Raw genomic sequence first — 20432 nt, 5'->3', positions numbered from 1 at the left:
GGAGGGAGGTGGAAAATAGCAGCAAGTTACGGACGGACGAAAAACGGACGGACGACACGAAGCTTGAAACAAAGGTCTTAGAGAGAGATTTACTTAGTTTTGGTTGCAGTTTATTTGTATCACCTTTTTCTTTTAACCATTGACCTGTACTTAGGGTGACCAGGTGTCCTCTTTTACCTGGATATGTCCACTTTTTGCGACCAAAAAAATGCTCTAATTTTGCCTTGACGGATATTCGTGTTTCTCTGGGTCCTTCACAAACTAGTTTTTACGCCCTTACAAGTTTTGGAAAGGGTATCTCCCTCACGTTTCAACTTCTTGCGTGAGCTCTGACTGTCATTGGTTGACCGCCTTCTCAGTGAGCACTGAGCACCTTGCCCCTTCCACTAGTTTCATTGTTAACAACAGCAAATGACATCTGCATGTATAAAAGATGACTTAACTTTGTTGCGGGGGGCGGGGGCGGGGGCGGGGGCGGGGTCATCACAGACAGTGGTTCTCAATCCTGGTCCACGGGACCCCCTGCCCTGCATTTGTTAGATATTGCCCTGCTCCAGCACACTCCAGCACACCTGATTCAAATAAATGGGCCTGATAACGACCCATTCATTTGAATCAGGTGTTTGACAATATGGTGTGGTGGAACCAGTACTTGACGTTTGGTGACGCTTCTACTTTCCACATCTTTCCCCTTCTGACACAGTTGTGACGGACGTTGGTTGGTATAAATCTGCTCCTCTGTCCTCCTACAGACCTACTTGTCAGTTAGTCACTGAGTAAGCCATGCCTCTCCGTATCGCAACACTCCTCTTTGCCCTGCACTGTCTGTTGCTGAGTTCATGTGTGGGTAAGTTTGTCTAACTGTTACTCAATCCTGTGCATGTTTTCCATCTTTCCCTGCTCTGACAACCCCCACCAACCCAAGTGTTTTTTTGGTTTGTCCAGCAGCATTTAGTTGTACACAGATCTCTGGTGCCCTGGTGCAGATTGATGTAGGTGTTGGACAAGTAATTGGGGTCAACAAAGACGACAGCATCTTCACAAGGTTTGGTTCAGCATGGACACAGTTGCCAGGCAAACTGAAGCATGTCACCGTAGGACCTGCAGGAGTCTGGGGAGCCAACAGAGAGAATCTCATCTTTAAACTAGTTGGGACTGACTGGGTGAATGTACCTGGTAAGTATAACTACACCAATGATAATAATATATGGATTTGTGCGCCACCAATAGACAAGGTTTGCATGTAGTCATTTTTAGACAGATAAAAGTGCGATATGTCTACAACCTCAGTGTGTAGTGATGATCTACATCTATGACCTACATGGGTGTTGAAGGACATTTTCTGTGTGAAATGTGCTGTGCAAGCTCTTTCCCACAGATGTGTTGTACATGACTAGTGTAATTCCTATAGGTTTTTACAGACTTTTTCCATATGGGATCGTGAGCAATCACAAGTTGATGTTTTTGTTTTGGATCAGGTCTCTTGAAGCAGATTGATGCTGGTGGAGATCAGTTTGTGGCAGGAGCCAATCATGTCGATGCCGTTTTCTGTCTTCCAAAGAAGAACACAGTTGGCTACAGTGGAAGTAATAGCGCTTTGAACTGGCGCCAAATTCCTGGCGGCCTGAAGTACTACAGCTGTGGTCCTTATAGCTGCTGGGGTGTTAACAGTGGCGATGAAATCTTTGTGAGGAAGGTAAGGCTGTGCTGGGCTCTGCTGTCTGTGGAATAATTACCATCATCAATAAATGAATTGACTTTGCTTATCAGCCTTTGTTGGGTCCTCTAGGGGGTGAACTCCTTTAATTGTGAGGGGGACGGTACCTGGCAGAAGGTTCCAGGAAGCCTGTCTATGATCGAGGTGGGAAGTGACGGATCTGTCTATGGAGTGAATTCTGCAGGAGGCGTGTTCCGCAGGTTTGTCTTCAAAAGTTATTTTGTATTTTTTCATAATCTATAATTTTTTATAAATAATAAGGCTATGCATTTTAATATAAAATACAGAAAGATCAGTTGTAAAATGTAATTTAAACATGGACCCCTGCAAGCAAGCACACCCTACAATTTCCCCAGAAATTGTACCCTCTAGTTTTGTGATGGTGATACATTTTACTCTCAACTGTAAATGATTCCTTCATGATTAGAAGTGAAATGTCTCCATCGCAGGGATTCCACGTCTGCCTGTCAACCTGAAGGTACCGGCTGGACCCACATTCCTCTCTACAGCGGACAGGTGAAACATGTGTCCTATGATCTGGGCCATCTCTGGCTCATCCTGAACAATGATGCCATCTACGACTGCACTGAGCCCTGAGCACTGCTCTTACAGAGGGAGCCCTGCTGGGAAAACCCTGCAGTTTAATTACTTAATCATTACGCACCCTTTATTTTTTGATCTTCCAACACATCCTGAATTGGAAGAGTCATAATCATGCTGTGATTCTATTCCATTATCCGGTTCCAGTTTGGTTCATATGGATAAACACACCTATTGTGCAGATTTTAAACAGTATCCAGATATTTCAAATATCCTGAAGTGATCCTGTCACTACATGAGGGTATATTTGGTAATACTTTCCATAACTGTTAGTTTTAAAATAAGCATAATGATTTCTGTTTTGGCTTTTGTATCATTAAAGCTTATTGCACTCAAAATTACATTAAACTGCTTGTGTCATTCTTCATAATACATCTCCATCACGCAGTTCTCCAGAGATACTCGATTAGTGACGCAAGAAGATGGCAATCTCTGTTCCATGTTAGTCCTGAGAAATCGATATCAAACACTAGCTAATGTTGGCTATCTACAAAATTAGCCAGCAAACTGTACTAGTATCAATCATTATTCAGTCATTTCACAAAGGGCATGTGGGCCCATTGTCTGAGGCATGGTAAACCGCCGGACAGAATGGAATAATTTATTTAAACTTGTTACGTCGTTCAACTTTGACCTCAATATCTCAATGCTGTATGACATCTTTATGTAGCATACAGAGAATTCTCAGTTTTCAAAGATGACTAGTATTACACTAGTGCTCATTGTCAGGATTGTCAACATTAGGTGTATGTACAAAAAGGCCACACATTTACACACGCACACAAACATTCAAGACATGCACGACACATACTCATTACACATTTTTATGCCCTCACCTCTCAAGGCACGTTTGTGTCCTCACTTCACCTAGAAGTGGTAGAATGAGGTGCTCATAACACCAAGATGATGGCCTTGATAGCTAGGGAATTCACACATACTAAAATAGATGGATATCTCCACTGTATTTTGAGTCGTTGTGGATGAATGGTGAATACATTTAAAAACTGAATGAATAAATGAATATTTTTTACATAAACGAATAAATACATATACTGTGTACACACATATAACTGCCTGAGCATCTCTGCTGCTGTTCTCTGTTCATGTCATGCACATGGCTCATAGTGGTGTGCAAAAGGATCAAAAATAAATCCAATTGATTTTTATAGCCCTTTTTACACGCAAGCATGTCACAGAGGGCTTCACATACGCCCATAGAACTGCCCCTCAACCAATCCAAACCCTAAAGGAAACTGATGAGGATCGAGAGAGAGAGAGGAGGTTGTTCACTGTTGACTGATCCTGTCTCTCTTAGCGCTGGGCAAGGAAACATAATAGATCCAATGCTGGTCTCACGTCGATGCAGGCCTGAGCAAGTGTCTGTACAAGTTCTGACTTTGATCTGCCATACATGTGGCGTTATTAGCAGGTGTATATGTGTAGGGTCATATGGTTTGGGCAAACATTGCACCTGACTACTCACCTAATAATGATAATCAGCAGAGTCCAACCTAAACATTAACACATAAAAAAAAGCTGAAAATACTTTTATTCAAGAGTTTTATTACAATGTCAAGAACTGAATTTGATCTTCAGCCCACCTATACCCAGTAAGGGTTCAGAGTTGCTTTAAAGTTCAATTTAAAAAGATGTCACTTTGGGACATACAGACAAAAAGAAAGCCTTCATGCCCTCTGAGTGTTCCACTCTGAGTGTTCAGTTGCTGCAGTTAAAATGCAGAAAGAATGGATCTCTAACTGAAAAACTTGCTAAAATAACAGTCCACTGAGGAGTGAGGGTTCAGGGTTGCTGCAGTAAAAAGCAGAAAAACGAAGGACAAATATCTCTCTAACTGAGAAACTTGCTTAAATGTCAGCCATGTAAATGTAATGATAGTTCAAATATTACTTAAGGTAACTTTTACACTGATGTACAGTGGTTGTGTACAATCACTAACAAATGCTATTCAGCCTCTCTGTGTGAATGCAGTCCCTCACATGGTGATGTCACAACCTTGTACTCGAACAGCTTAACGATTACAAAGGAGATATAAACGAAATTCCAGTATTTTTTATTGAAATATACTAAAAACATTGGTTACACAGAACTGAAGAAGAGGGAAGTAGCTACGGTTGTTGCCGTAGTGACAGGTTCTCTCTCTTTGACACTGCAGCAAGTTGAGTAAGCAGGTGGCGCCCTCTACTGGTGAATATCCTTCACGCAGCCGAAGCAGAAAGCCCTGGAGAGAGCTGTGGAGATCCCCCGGAAGAAAGCTTTGAAGGACTTTTTCTTCTTCTTCTTCTCTCCTCCAGCAATGGGGGACTCACCAAGGTCTGGACCTGGACAGGAAACACCATCACACAACAAGGTATGACATCACACAGAACTTCAGCACTGTGACCTCTCACTTAAAAATAGTGTGTGTGTGTGTGTGTGTGTGTGCATATCTGTATGCCTGTGTGTGTGTGTGAGAGTGTTTGTGTGCAAGTCTGTGTGTGTGAAATGGTGGGAGAGCCAACTAAAGTGGGAAAGCCTAAATGAGTAAATATGCAGTCAGGATCTCACGTTCGGTGCTAAGGGGAGACACTTTGTTTGTCTTGAATAGTTTGCTTGTCTTTTTTCCCTTAGCAGCCACATTCAGTCCATCCTTACGGAAAGTCTTCTCTTTCTTCTGGGTTTGGAAGTGAGAGCAAAGACACACAGATTCATTGAGATTGTCACATGTCGTCCCTCTGCCAGTGTGTGGTGTTGTTTTCATCTTACCAGTGTGAACCATCTCTGAAGGATGGGGGTGTCGGCCTTTCCCAAATGATGTCCCTCTGGGCTAGGGGCCCGAGCCATGGAGCCCCTGGAGGTGGAGGAACTAGTGGAGGATTTGGAGGACAAAGGAGAGGAAAGAACAGAAGTGGAAGAAGAGGAGGAGTAGCAGGACCAGGAAGTGGAGGAGGATGAGAGGCAGGAAGTGAGTCTGCTGGCCTTTTCCAAGCCAGCAGACTCTATGTCAAGTCCTTCATCCAAGCTCCTGTTTGTGATGAAGGTGGTGGAATTTCTACCGGCCTTTTCCAAGCCAGCAGTGTCAAGTCCTTGATCCAAGCTAGTGTTGCTTAAGAAGGGGCTGGAACTTCCACCGGCCTTTTCTAAGCCAGCAGTGTCCATCTCAAGTCCTTGATCCAAGCTCGTGTTTGTGATGAAGGTGGTGGAATTTCTACCGGCCTTTTCCAATCCAGTAGTGTCTATCTCAAGTCCTTCATCCAAGCTTGTGTTGCTTAAGAAGGGGCTGGAACTTCCACCGGCCTTTTCCAAGCCAGCAGAGTCCTCTGTGCTCTCCTTCTCCTCACAACCTGTTTCCAAATCAGGAATCTCACCCGACACGGCAGAAGGCCCCCAAACCTCGGCGTGACGGCAGATCACCTTGGCGACATTCTCAGCCATGCAGACGATGCCTGCCCCTCCCTGGAGGGCGGAGTGGACCTGGGCCCTGTTGCTATCGGAACAGAGCATCAGCTCAGCGTAGGTCACATCAAACATGGCGTCCAGGGCGTCTTCGCCACCGAAGAGCGGGTTCTGGGGTTCGTGCTCCAGGACGAGGCCAATCCCGGCTTGGTTCCAGAGAAACCAGCCCACTTCTTGGAGGAGAACAGCCTCTATCTCCGAGTTGGTGGGGGTGAAGCAGGAACGAAGGGGCCCCTGGAGGGCCAGGCGTCCCACCAGCCTATGCAGCAGGTCATGCAGGGTCTGGTGGTGCAGGGCGCTGGGCCGGGGAGGCATCAGGACCTTCTCCTGGATCAGAACCTCCCCGGACTGGAGGGAAGGGGTCTCAGAGGGGCTCACGGGTAGGGAGGGATGATCCTGGACCTCCTCAGGGAGGCCTGCAGCTCCATCATCTTCATCCTTCTCCTCTTCCTCGATCAAGACACCCTTGGAAAAGACATTCATCTGGCAATCTGACCCTTCTTCCTTTTTGTGGAAATCATCAGGGTAGGCAGCATTTTCGTTGTCATCCATCTCAAGCTGGCCTACTTGGTTGGTGAAACTTGTCTCTGGCTCGAGACCTTCTGTTGTCACCTCCTGGTTGATTTCTTCAGAGGAGGAGCTGGCTAGGTTACCTACCCTGGTCATGGCTTCAGCATCAAGGCCTGGCACAAGAAAAAACACTTAACTACAATATAATTATTTTAGTTATTTACTGGACCTACACTGTCATTCAGCAGAACTCAAAACTTACATCCTACAACAGCATGTCTTACAATAGCATAGTTATCAGGTTTTTTTAATCTAAAGTTAAAAAATGTCTCTACCTTTGATCACAACGACCATGTTTTCTTGTGGGTCGTTGCAGGTCTTGTAGATGTCACTTCCCGCCTGGGTAGTCAACACCTCACAAATGGCCTCCAGCGCCCGCCTCTGGTCCTGGCTGTAGGAGGGCTTCAACCTGCTCTGCGATCTCCTACTACCCTCAACCTCATCCCTGGGGCCCGGCGTCATCCCACGGGACCAGTCCAGGGAGGGACAGTCACTGCTGTCACTGCCGCTGTCACTGCTGCTGTCACTGCCGTCCGAGGACGCATCGCTGCAGGAGTTGGCACGGTGGTCGTCCGTGAAGTTTTCTTCGCCCAGCAGGTTCCCCATCAGGCTCTTGAAGGCTGTCTGGAAGAAATTGTACAACAGAGGGTTGAAGAACTCCTGGTCCAGACGTTCCTTGTCCTCCGGGTTCTGGAAGTTGGGCTCGGAGCGGCAATGGGGTGTCGAGGGGGGTTGTCCCATCCGGGTGTCCAGGAGAAGCTGATAAATGCGGCCAATCAACTGCTCTGAGAAGTGGTGGATCCTCCCCTGGAACATCCTGGTGCACATGCTGTGCGATGCCAGCAGGCGGCCCGGGTCGTTCTCTTCCTGGTCGAACGATTTGACGGAGGAGCCTCCGTCGCATTTGTCATCGTCATCGCCGGGGGAGGATCTGGAGGCTGAGTGGGCCATCCGCACAATGGCGTCCAGCATGATTTCAGCGGTGAGGCTGAGGTCTTGGCAGCTGGCAGCACTGCTAGCCTCGCTCCAGGCGCTAGTGCTCCTAGAGGAGTAAGGGGTGGTCTCCTCCTTCTTCTGAGGATCTTTCTCCTCCTGCTCCTCCTTGCTAGCACAGCTGCACTCCACTGGTCGCTCCTGCTGGGTGTGAAAAGGGAGGTATTCCTGATTCCTGCTGCTCCTCCCGCTGCTGTTGCTGGCCCCCGAGCTCCTCCTCCTCCAGAGGGCATCCAGCTCCATGGCAACGTCTCCTAGCAGGCTCTGGCTAACACACTCCACCACCATGGTGAAGGTCTTACTTCCAGGCTGCAGGAAGTCTGCCACCTCCACTTGCCCAATCAGCTGCTGGGCTGCGTGGAAGTTCTTCAGGACGTTGTGGATCACGTTGCAGGCCGTGGCCACGCTCTGGAGCAGGGAGGCCTCATAGGCCTCTTGGGGCTGGAGCTGGTCCAGGGAAGAGCCTCCTTCTGTGGGCTCCATCTCCTGGAGGAAGCCCCCCACCATCCTCACCAGCTCCAGCTTCTCCTCTGTGGGGACCACGCCCGGGCTGTGGAACAGGGTGTGGCGGGCCAGGATTCCAGAGAGGCTGTCCTTCAGGAAGCAGAGGGTCGGTGACATCACGCGGCTGGGCAAAGCCATCACCTTTTCCATCTCTTCCGCCTCCGCCACGCTACCAATGAGGAAGGAGGCCCGCAGGGACACCAGCTCGTTGATGGCGTCGGTGTGACTGTTGGCGAGGACCTGAATGTTTTCCTTGGCGTCCCGCCAGGCGTTGCATATCAGGTCCTCGGAGATGCTGGTCACGCGGCAGTCCGACAGCAAGCAGCCGGGGTGGTGGAGTACAAACTTCTCCAGCACTTCTCCCATGACAGACTTGTAGAGCTCCTCCACACAGGCTGACAGCCTGTCCTCTGCATCATGCTTTTGTTTATCCATCACCGCCTGCACCTTCAACAGGATTTCCGCCAGAGTGAGGGATGCCGTGGCGAGGACGTCCTCCTCCGTGGGCCTATCAGAGTCCAACATTAGAGGCCTGCCACCCAGCAGCCTGCTCTGGGGCCTGGATCCCTGCCCTGCTATCAGCAGAGGGTGGAACCTCTCTGAGATCATTCTCAGAACGCCCTGGGGGACGTAGGGCTGGCTGGAGCCCAGGGAAGAGGCCTGGTCCTGGGGAGAATCAGCAGGGTTGAAACATACCATCCCAGTCAGAGAGCCAGTGACAGGCCTGGCTGGGGACAGCAGCCCTGCGGAAGAGGACCTGTCGCTCTGGGAGTCCCAGCTGCTGTAGGACATGGCGGCGGACAGCGGGCGGCCATCTTGGTTTTTGCGCATGTGGAGGACCTGGTAAAGGGCCATGGCAGGCAGGACCACCCCGTTGGTCACCTTGAGAACCCACTCCACGACCTTCTCCGAGCGCTCCTGCAGCTCAGCTACGCTCTTGTTCTTAGAGGGAGGGAGGGAGGGAAATATCATGTGGCAATACAGATACATGTGGTGATTGTCAGGCTGAGTAAAAAGAATTCACGTAAACATTTTATTTACCTTTCTCAACAGGACCCTGTTGATAATTTTCCAATGTCTGTAACGAGAACAAGAACTGACGTTTGACATCATTTTACAATACAGTACAACAGACGACACATCGTAACATTATGCTGAACAGGACACTAAGGGGACATTTGGAGGAACACTCACGGGTGTGACATCATGGCCTCCAACACAGAAAGCTTGTCCCCGGTCTCCTCCAATGACAGAAGACTGGGCGTGGTGTCCTGGGTCACGTGGTCATTCCAGGTTGGAGGTGGAGAAGAACCTGGAGACTGCGCCTCAGGTCGGCATGGGGGCAGAGGTAGAGACGGAGGTGGAGACGGAGGTCCAGTCACCTGCAGGCAAGAAAAATACTTTAGTCACAGAAAAATAGCAAGTCACAGTAACAGAGCCAGTATCAGAGATATAGGAGAGGCTGAGGAAGATGGAGAGGAGGAGCCTGGCTGGAGCCTGTAGTACCAGGGAGGTGGATTAGGGCCTTCTACTCACCACCATGCCTAGTCCTACCAACTCGTCAGCCAGGGCTGAATGATAAGCCGCTCCAGCGTCCTCCACAACCCTCCAGGACTCTGCCAGTGGCCCCTTGTTGGCCCCTGTATCCTTCTCAGCTCCTGCAGCCTTCCTTGCAGCCTTGCTCTTGCGGCTGGGCTCCGGGCATCGAGGAGGCTTTAGCACCAAGTTCTGACATGATTATCTTGTTATTATTGCACTTCGACATGAGCATATTTTATTTGAGATTATGTTGATAGTAGCTGGTAAAATACAGACTCCCTTGGCTCCACCCACTGAAATACTATTAGACTGATGCACTTCTGAACCTTTATCATCTACTGTATGTTTGTATGTTGCTTTTGATCAATGTGAACAACATGAACAAAGTGTCAAATGTGTTTAGTCTCTCCAGGTATGTGTTCCTACCTGGAGGGGCTTCTGATCTTCTGAGAACATGTCATGTGGCAATACAGATACGTGGTGATTGTCAGACTGAGTAAAATGAATTCACGTAACAATTGTATTTACCTTTCTCAACAGGACACTGTGATGATTTTCCAATGACCGGGGGCACCGCCAGGAATTTTGGGCCCCATGAAAATGAAAATATATATTAATATTTTTTGATCATTTCTATGAGTTTTTCTATTTTTGGGGGCCCCTGTCAGTCAGGGGCCCTTAGAATCGTCCTAATTTTTCCCCCCTGTACGGCGCCCCTGCCAATGACTGTAACAAGAACAAGAACTGACGTTTGACATCACTATACAGTACAGTACAACTGACGACACATCTTAACAGTATGCTGAACAGGACACTAATCTGAAAGGGACGTTTGGAGGAACACTCACGGGTGTGACATCATGGCCTCCAACACAGAAAGCTTGTCCCCGGTCTCCTCCAATGACAGAAGACTGGGCGTGGTGTCCTGGGTCACGTGGTCATTCAAGGTTGGAGGTGGAGAAGAACCTGGAGACTGTGCCTCAGGTTGGCATGGGGACAGAGGTGGAGACGGAGGTGGAGTGGAGTACGCACTCACCCTTCCATCTGGTGTGGCTCCACAGCCCAGGTTTCCGAGTGTTTCAGAGGCCGATGCTCTGATTGGTTCCACTGGGTGAGGGGAACTTTTGATTGCTGGAAGAACACCTAGAGGAAGAACAGAGTCACAATTTGATTGGTGGATCCCTTCTCTTGACAGAAAGTGATCATTTAAATGTTGATACATTAATGAACAAAGACTCACAGTATCTGGTCTGGGGGATGGGAAGCATCTTTGCACATGCACCACCAGTCACCTTAAGGCAAGAAACGTACTTAGCAAGGCACAGTAACAGAGCCAGTATCAGAGATATAGGAGGGGTGGAGGAAGATAGAGAGGAGGGGATGAGCCTGGCTGGAGTCTGTAGTACCAGGGAGGTGGATTAGGGCCTTCTACTCACCACCATGCCTAGTCCTGCCAGCTCGTCAGCCACGGCTGAATAATAAGACGCTCCAGCGTCCTCCACAACCCTCCAGGACTCTGCCAGTGGCCCCTTGTTGGCCCCTGTATCCTTCTCAGCTCCTGCAGCCTTCCTGGCAGCCTTGCTCTTGCGGCTGGGCTCCGGACATCGAGGAGGCTTTAGCACCAAGTTCTGACATGATTATCTTGTTATTATCGCACTTCGACATTAGCATATTGTATCTGAGATTATGTTGATATTAGCTGGTCAAATACAGACTCCCTTTGCTCTACCCACTGAAACACTGTTGGGCGTATGCACATCTGAACCTCTATCATCTACTGTATGTTTGTATGTTGCTTTTGATCAATGTGAACAACATGAACAAAGTGTCAAATGTGTTGAGTCTCTTCAGGTATGTGTTCCTACCTGGAGGGGGTTCTGAATTTCTGAGAACAGCAGGGCAGGAAGCTTCAGTTCAGCTCCCAGCGCTGGCCAACAGGGCCCGAGGCGGTTGGTAGCGAGACGAGCAGGCTAGACAGGCACCCACACACAGACACACACAGACACACACACACGCCAAATAGATACACAGACGTAAGAAAACACACGGGCACACAAACATAAGGAGGAGTGAGAAGGGGCTAGTGGCGAAATACGGCGAGTGTCTTGAACAGAGATTTTCGAAAAATAAATTTTACTTTTACATATGAAATATGACTATTAAAAAGGTCTACAGTTTTGGGGTAGGCTATTTGTGAAACACAACTATCAAATGCAAAAGTACCATACTGAAACAATTAGGAAAAATCTAGTATTTTCGTCGTTCGTTTATCGACAGTCTAAATTGTTTAGGTTTACCAGACTTACCTTCTGTTTAGGCCGCCGAAGTTTTTTATGTTTCGGGATGTCATCCATGTTTCTTTAAAGATGAAAATCTAGGAAATACTCAAATAAATACATGCATTTTCCTCAATAATTATTCATTTCCACTACACTTTTCAATTAGAAAAAAAGTAGACGCGGTTCGGTCCTTGCCTTCTGCATCAATGACTGATTACATTTTGTAACATTCTTATAAATTTGTAAAGCGCGTCACAATCCCTGTCTGCCCGATTACGTCATAATATGTCAATACACCATGGAGAGGGCCATGCGTCGTCTCTTCCTAAACAATGCGTTTTAGACAGAAAAGTTAAATTTGTATTTGATCAATAAACCAAGTTTTCTTGCCATCTATATGTTTCATGCGGCAATGGCGCCACCCACAGGCTGTATGGATAAATGAACATATGTGAGTTATGTCCAGGGCCCAATAGACAGATATAAACAACCATACATAATCATTTTAAGTACTGGTTAATCTATTATCAGCATTATGTCTACTGTGTATATGGACAGACTTCAGTCCCCACCCCACACATGCCAGATATGCCAAAGCAGTTCTATACAGCTTAAAGATACTGCTTGAAACCAACAACAAGCAACTGAATAGAGTAATAGTAATAATAACAGTAATAGTAATAATGATTGATATTCAAATAGATTGAGACTCGTGCTCGACAGATTGGTTGGTTGAACAGGAAATATGCAAGGATATTTACTTTGTGTTTTACCTTGTCTAATACTGCATCTGAGGATTATCTGTAACTATGATGTCCAATCGATTCGATTAACGATACTGAACACTGCATTCACCTACTAATTATTATTATTTTAAATGAAAGAATTAAGTATTTTCTTCGATGTTTCTCACCGTTTAAATTATTCATTTAGGTTTACAGACTTAAGTCTGTAATTACCTTCTGTTTAGGTCGCCAAAGTTTTTAATGTTTTGGGATTTCATCCATGTTTCTTTAAAGATAAAGAACTAGGAAATACTAATATAAATGTACATTTCCACTACACTTTGATTCTACTTTTTCCTCGTTTCTAACACTTTTCGCTATTTGTCTACAGAGCATCAACGACTGATTTGATGTGTAACGAGTTCTTTATGTAAGCAAATCGTGACCAAAATGGTCATTTCCAGAAATGCATTTGCATTTTCAGGATGTATCTGCATTATTTGACTCGTAAATGAAATTAGTAATCAATCATCCTATTTGCATTTTAGTTTTCCTCTTTAAGACTGCTCATTATTTCACGTAATTAAAATGAAAACGAAAAATACATTTCAAATGTAATTTGCTAAATATGCCCCAGCAAATAGATACCAAAATTCAATTTGAAATGTAAAATTTGAAAATGAAAATGCATTTCCACAAATACATTTTCATTTTCAAGAATGTGGCCGCAAAATCGTGACCACAATTCAAATTCAAATGCATTTCCAAAAATGCATTTTCATTTTAAGAACGTGACTGTAAAATCGTGAACACAATTCAAATTCAAATGCATTTCATGAAATTCTTTTTCATTTTAAGAACATGGCTGCAAAATCGTGACCACAATGCATTTCCAGAAATGCAAAATGAACGAAAAAGCATTATGAGCGGTTTAGCAGATTAACGTTAGCATGACGTTGTCATACTCATGATTCTAGTCAGAATATGAGTCTGAAAACTCTCCCTTGGGCTGTAACTATGGGCATGTTTCAACCGAACTCGTAAAACAAATGCCTCTTCGCTCAATTGGATAGAACTACAACCAATAAGAGCAACGTAATATGTTGTTTGTTGAAAACGAATTCAACCCAAGGGCTCTTTCGTGACGTTGTTGATTACGTTACTGTTGATCATTTGTCCATCATCGTATAAAGCCCGCCCTGGCAATTTCATTGGTCTGCCCAGATCCTGGTTTTATGTAGTTGTTCCCAATACGAGACCCTCCACACCCAACTTCCCCACCAAATGTTTTTGTGGGTGGGGAGAAATTGGGCTGGCAGCCAGGCTAGATTGACGTCACGACCCGCTCTTCTTCAGCTCCCTGCTGACCAAGCTACCCATCTTGTTCGGTAGGGGCAGTGTGCACATCTGCATTGCATCGCATAGCAAATGTGCCGGGAAATTGATTGAATTAGAGCAGCGTTCCCCAACCGGTGCCCACCGGTCCGTGGACCGGTACCGGTCCGTGGGTCATTTTGTACCGGGCCGCACAAAAATAATTAATACAATTATTTCCTTTTAATTGATTATCAGTCTGAAATACGTTTTATTCTGAAAAATCACCTGATTCTCTCCTTCTCCGCGGGCCTTTTCCCTTGAGCAAAAAAGCTATGCAAAGACTTACACATTTTTCGCAAGTTTGTGGGCTTTATTGAGCGGTATCATGCGCGTCTCTTCCTCTTGACACATGACAAGTGATAGTTACCACTCAATGAAGCATGTTGAGACAACAACTCTATCAGTGTTTTGGATGAAGGCTATCCTGAGATCGCCACTAAAGCACTGAAAACCATGCTTCCATTTCCAACATCAAGCGGGATTTTTTGGCATGACAGGAATCAAACAAAATTATGTAATAGGCCTAAACTGGATGTTGTGGAAGAAATTGCGATTTCCTGTGTGCTTACATTATTCATTAATCAATAGAACTAGTCATTGGATAAAAGTTAGTATATTGTCATGTTAGCTTGCTATTAATAAGAGTAGATTGTGTCAGGGTTAATAGATGTTCGGGATCAGGAGAAAGTACTGGCTAAATGTACCATGTCATGACTACAAGGAGAGCTCCAACTATGAACTCTCTAGTCTGAGTGGTCATGTGTTGGGAGCTGTGAATCTCTTTCTCTGAGACTGTTGTAACGTCATTACTGCCTGACTGTCACTATCTATGTTTACATTCTTGTGCACTATAAAGATGGTCCTCCGGCCTTCAGAGCCGAGAGAGATTGAGACCTAAGACTGGGGTTGTGTTGTCATTTATTGCAGAGGTCTGGTTTTCTCTCCCAATCTGCAGATTGATAATACTTATTAAAATCCAGAACTCAACTGAACTTAGTCACTCTGTTTATGAAGAGACGGACAAAACACTTTCTTCATCAATATAAGGAACGCACTTCGGGCGGTACGATCGTATAGTCAATCACAACAGTGGGACTTACACATCAAAAGCTAGCTAGTAACAAATTAACGATGGAAAACCAGGCTAAGAAACTAAAGATGGGGCTGAAAAATTAAGAGACAAAATACTGCATACTCTGCCGTCACAGATTTACACATTAATTGTAGCTCTGCCACTGTTTTAATCATTATTTGACATCAAGTTGTTCAGTCTGTGATGCGTCCTCTAAAGACCTAGCCTGGCTCTGCCCTCCTATGTACTTCCGCTCAATTTGGATTTTGCTTCTGTACTAGGTCTGGGAGCTCGGCTCTGAAGTCGGTTTCCAGAAACAATTTTTTTGTAGGTCCAATCAGCAAACAGAGGGAGTGGCTGAGAACGATGACGTTAATGTCGTGCACTAGTTTGAGTAGTTCAGTAATGGCGGCGGAGAAAGATGCGAGCGAAACTATTCTGCGGTTGTGGCAACGCTGCCATAGGTTAAAGCCGGAGCAAGAACATTCCTTGCTGAGTTTTGTCAGCACATTTGCTATGTAATGCAATGCAGATGTGCACTCCGCCCCCTACAGAACAAGATGGGTAGCTCGGTCAGCAGGGAGCTGAAGAAGAGCGGCTACTGACGTCACTCTGCTGCGCCACTCAGAATGCTTTTTTGATCATTTTGCATTTCTGGAAATGCATTTGAATTTGAATTGTGATCACGATTTTGCAGCCACGTTCTTAAAATGAAAATACATTTCTGGAAATGCTTTGAATTTGAATTGTGGTCACGATTTTGCAGCCACGTTCTTGAAAATGAAAATGCATTTCTGGAAATGCATTTTCACTTTTATATTTTACATTTCAAATTGAATTTTTGTATCTATTTGCTGGGGCATATTTTGAAAACGTAATTTCAATTTTAAGTGAAAGAATGAGCAGTCTTAAAGAAGAAAATTAAAAGGCAAATAGGATGATTGATTACTAATTTCATTTATGAGTCAAATAATGCAGACACATTCTGAAAATGCAAATGTATTTCTGGAAATGCATTATCATTTGAATTTTGGTCACGATTTGCTTCCATAGATGGAGGTAACTCCAGTTCTATGAGTGGAGCGGAGCCCCTTAGGGGAACTCTGCTCCTATTGGTTTACCCGCTGCTTTGTGCAGCTAATGACTATATAAGAAGGTGACAGTTGTCACTCATCCTCCCAAAAGTATTAAATACAGCTGGTTTGAATAAGTCGAGCTGGGCCTGCAGCCCTATGGGGCTCCACTCCACTCATAGAACTGGAGTTACCTCCATTAACTATCGTTCTATTTTGTGGAGGGGAGCTCTGCTCCTATTGGTTTAGGCGGTGCGAGCGAGGCCAGATATACCCCCAGAGACTAGATCTATAAAGACACATAATCTCACAAGGCACCGACCCGGTCAGGCCGCTACTGTGAGACAGAGCCGTCCAGGGTCAGAAAACACATGTTGTTCCTCTCACCTGCACAACAGCTAAGCTGGAGGGGCAACAGAACACATACAGTATATACATCTCAACTGAGAATGTCTGCCTGTCCCACACTTAATGCAATATAATCAATGAACAACTCGCAGCTAGGGCCCACAAGAACCCGGCGAGTTTTCATCTCACTACACCTGATCCACCAGCCATGCTGAGGACAGAATGCGCAAAAGATGAAGAGGAAACGTCCAACAGATAATACCGCACTAATGGTGAAGGCGATGACCAAGACACTGCTTGACAAATCTCCTCCACTCCACTACACCCCTGAGGATGGCGGCAGAGACTGCCACTCCTCAGGTGGAATGAGCCCGAATCCAGGTGGCACGGGACATCTCATAGACTCGTACGCAAGACCAATAGCCTCGCAGAGCCAGTGAGAAAAAGTCTCTGTTTTGAGAGTGGTAATCCAGCCCTCGATCCGCCGTAGCAGATCAGTAACAGGGGAGAAAATCTGATGCTTGCTCTGCACTCCTGATAGCGCGGGAGAGCTGGCACCGGGCACAGCCTGCCTATGTAAGCGTCTTTCCTCCTCTCTACTGTGCGGAGGTGGGAAAAAAGCTCTCAGTTCGCAGCTTTGTGCCCTGAACGCTCGGCTAATCACCTTGGGAATCAAAGGTGGATTAGGGCGCAACACTGCTTTTGTTCGATCACCCGAGATATCAAACAATCCGCACGTGTTGACAAAGCGCACAAGTCGCTCACTCGCTTAGCCGTAGTCAAAGCGAGGAGCAGACTCGTTTTGAGAGAAAGCAGACGTAATGACACATTGTCTATGGGCTCGAAAGGTGGCCCACACAGAGCATCAAGCACCAGAGATAAATCCCATGTAGGTGTTGACGCTCTCGGATGTGGCCTGGGCCTACACACCCCAGCCAGAAAACGCTTGACCAGCGGGTGGCTGAACAGTGTTGTCTTGGCGAACCCTTTGTGACATGCTGAAATGGCAGCCGCGTAAGCACGAACAGTGCCCGTAGCTAAGCCCTCGTCAAACAACGATTGTAAGAAACACAAGAACATTTCGACTGGACATGAGACCGGGTCAAGGTTCTGTTTTCCACACCAGGCTCGACAGCGCAACGCGTACCCTCTGTGCGCGCACACTCTGAATGGTCTGAATAACAGCATCAGACAGACCTCTGCGATCTAAGAGTTCCTTCTCAGTAGCCAAGCCATAAGTGGGCCTCTTGGAGGGCTCTTCACCAAGCCTCCGGCCTGAGAAAGCGCATCCATCTGGTGAGGTATGGGCCAAGGCCCGCCTTCCAGCATCCCCATCAGCTCCGGGAACCACGGGGCTCCGGGGCAATCGGGGGATATCAGAATAGCCGACAGCCCCTCCGACCTCACCCGAGCTAGCAAGGGGAGGATGGAGGCGAGAGGTGGAAATGCGTAGACCTCTCGGCCAGGAACGGTGCGCGAATGCATCGACTCCAAGCGGAGGTCTGTCCTGTGCGCGCAGCGAGAACCACAGAAGACACTGTTTGTTTGCTCGTGACGCAAACAGATTCATCTGTGCTCGGCCGAAGCGTGCCCAGATCAGAGACACGATGGACGACTCCAACCTCCACTCGTCCTCTCTTGGGCCGCCCCTTGACATCAGGTCCGATCCCTCGTTGAGCAGACCTGGAATGTGCTGAGATCTCAGGGAGCATAGGTGCGTGAAAGCCCAAGTCCACACTTCCTCTGCTCAGCGAGGAAGAGAGCGCACCCTGTCTGTTGATGTAAGCCATCGTCGCCCTGTTGTCGGATCTGACGAGAACGTCTTGATCCTTCAACAGTCAGTCGAACCGCTTTGAGCTCCAGGAGGTTGATGTTACGCGTCTCTGACGATTCCCATCTCCCTCCTATCAAGCCCGCCTGACATACTCCACCCCACCCAGTCAAGGACACGTCCGTAAAGACCGGGTAAAGAGATGTCACTCTGCCCATGTCGACTCCGCGCGTCATGACACGGGGGTCTCTCCAATGGTTCAGATTGTCTTTGACTGATCTCGGTATCACTAGCAGTCTGCGGCGGTGTCGCACCAGATCCAATCGCAGCTGAGCGAACCATCTCTGCAGCTTGCGCATGTATAACAGGCCTAATGGCACTACTACATGAGCCGCCGCCATCAACCCCAACAGGGACATCACCGACAGCGAGGTGATTGTGCGTGAGACCCGGAATGCACGGAGAGCTATCGAAATAGCCTCTCTCCGTGGTGCCGACAGTCTGGCTCTCATCCCAACAGTGTCCAAATGGATACCTAGGTAGGTAAACTGTTGAGCGGACCATGGAGCGCTCTTCTCCCAGTTGACAGCGAACCCCAACTGGCTGAGCTGACTCACCAGTGAGGTCGCGTCCTGGATAGCTCTGTCCGGAGACCCAGCCAGAACTAACAGGTCGTTGAGGTACGCCAGAATGCGTATACCTTTCCGCCGCATTGGTTCCAGAGCTGCTTCCACGCACTTGGAGAAAGTTCGAGGAGCCAGCGGGTACCCAAATGGCAGGCGCGTGTGCTCGTACTTTTTCCCTTCGAAGGCAAAACACAGAAATCTTCTGTTCTTCAGTTTGATAGGCACACGGAAATACGCGTCCTTCAGATCTATGCTGATCCCAAAGTTGTTCCGCTGTACACAAGTCAGCAAACGCTTTAACGTTAGCATGCAAAAGGGCCGTTTGGCCACACTCTCGTTGAGCACCCTCAGGTCTAGAATCGTACTCATCCCCCCGTTTTTCTTGGGAACCAAAAAATAAGGGGAGTAGAGACCCAAGTTCTCCTGATCACTGTCCCTTTGGTCAGCAAACTCGCTATCTCCTTCCGGAGCGCGAGTGCTTCCAGCGGGAAGCACTTCCTCTGAAAGCCCTTCCTCTGAAAGGAGGGGGAGTCCGCATGACCTGGATGGCATAACCCTCTCTCAGTATCCTGTCTAGCCAACTTGGCAGTGAGCTTGACTCTCGCCACTCTGCATAACGCAGAGAGAGCGGGCGTGTGTTCAGCTGTGGAGCCGCAGACAGGAAACGGCTGTACTCTCGTCTGAAACCAGCCGCCGCTGTGCACGCTGGAGCAGCGTCTCAAGGCCAAAAGAGGTCTGAGTGCGGTCCTCATTATGAGCCTCGAGAGGACTCACAGCGCGACCAGAGGTCTGTGCGTACTGTTGCAGCGGTGGCTCAAGTAACGTGATAACAGAGTCACACGCTGTGTTATGGTGCATGGGGGTGGTTAGCAGTCTGGCCACACACTTGCTAGCTGGACCAGACTCCGCTATGTAGCCTGCATGCTCAATGGTTTGGCATTGCTAGTTGTGGAAAAACCCGCGAACCGAAACCAACTCATTACTCCGCTCGACAACAGTACGAGTGCTCAGCTCAGTATCTGTCGAGACCGTAAGAGGCACTGGAAGAAACACTTGTCTTTCTAAGAAAGAGCAAAGCAGAGGTCCAAGCCTCTTTATTCCATCCATACAAACAGGGGTGGAAACCGAAGCCTCGGTCCCCGCCGCCAGTCATGCTTTCCTCTTCTTTCCACCTCCATCACCGCGCCAGCTGGGGTTAGGTGGACGGCTGTAACCCGCTCTCTCGGGGGTAACAGCCAAGGGTGGGACAGGTGCCGCGGGAGGAGCAGCCTGCGTCGCCGTGGCCGCTCGTGCCACAGGACGGCAGGCTTGTTTCTTCCTGATTTGAGAGGCACCTGTGAGAAAAGAGGAAAAGGGAGCAGCGTTGAGCTTCCTCTGCAAGGGCATATGCCTTACCAATACGGACTTGTCCGCCTCTCTCATGGCAGTGAGCAATAACCACAGGGGGCGATGAACAACCACGCTGTTGCCCATCACTCTGCCGGCGCAAATCGCTGCCCCCTGGTTCAGGTGGAGAGCTGCAGGCGCCATTCTGGCAACCCACGATGTCTCCTCGGCTGACAGTCCCTCAGGCTTTTCCGTGGAAAGTTTCGAGACCGCCGCCGTCAAAAGGGCAGCGTTTCCAGAGACAGCTGCTGCCTGCGCACCCCAGACATACAGTGGGGCAAAAAAAGTATTTAGTCAGCCACCAATTGTGCAAGTTCTCCCACTTAAAAAGATGAGAGAGGCCTGTAATTGTCATCATAGGTATACCTCAACTATGAGAGACAAAATTTGACAGAAAAC

The 20432-nt window shown here is 47.6% G+C and overlaps 2 protein-coding genes across 5 annotated transcripts; one reads left to right on the top strand and one right to left on the bottom strand.

Annotated features, from left to right (window-relative positions):
• On the top strand, positions 1–2639 carry LOC146237976 (fish-egg lectin-like). 4 transcript variants are annotated; one of them, XM_084685443.1, is made up of 6 exons: positions 1–74; positions 753–847; positions 946–1176; positions 1479–1696; positions 1790–1917; positions 2167–2639. In XM_084685443.1, the coding sequence occupies exons 2-6, from the start codon at positions 784–786 to the stop codon at positions 2312–2314; spliced, it is 789 nt and encodes a 262-aa protein (XP_084541569.1). In that variant the 5' UTR covers positions 1–74; positions 753–783; the 3' UTR covers positions 2315–2639. The 4 variants fall into 4 exon arrangements, with proteins under 4 accessions (XP_084541569.1, XP_084541571.1, XP_084541570.1 ...); XM_084685445.1 differs by having other exon boundaries at positions 949–1176; positions 2167–2638; XM_084685444.1 differs by having other exon boundaries at positions 11–74; positions 704–847.
• A 1733-nt stretch (positions 2640–4372) lies between these two features.
• LOC146237975 (uncharacterized) lies at positions 4373–11845 on the bottom strand. The gene is made up of 11 exons (XM_084686178.1): positions 11683–11845; positions 11242–11346; positions 10813–10989; positions 10617–10668; positions 10413–10519; positions 9032–9156; positions 8879–8915; positions 6616–8779; positions 5081–6453; positions 4883–4988; positions 4373–4656 (listed from the first exon to the last, which is right to left on the bottom strand). Exons 1-11 carry the CDS (start codon positions 11728–11730, stop codon positions 4517–4519), a joined length of 4434 nt encoding a protein of 1477 aa, XP_084542304.1. The 5' UTR covers positions 11731–11845; the 3' UTR covers positions 4373–4516.
• Between the last annotated feature and the right edge of the window lie 8587 nt (positions 11846–20432).

The sequence above is a fragment of the Hypomesus nipponensis genome, chromosome 21 (assembly GCF_054491055.1).
Source record: "Hypomesus nipponensis isolate SF chromosome 21, ASM5449105v1, whole genome shotgun sequence".
Taxonomy (NCBI): Eukaryota; Metazoa; Chordata; class Actinopteri; order Osmeriformes; family Osmeridae; genus Hypomesus; species Hypomesus nipponensis.
This window is presented reverse-complemented; position numbering and strand designations above follow the sequence as displayed.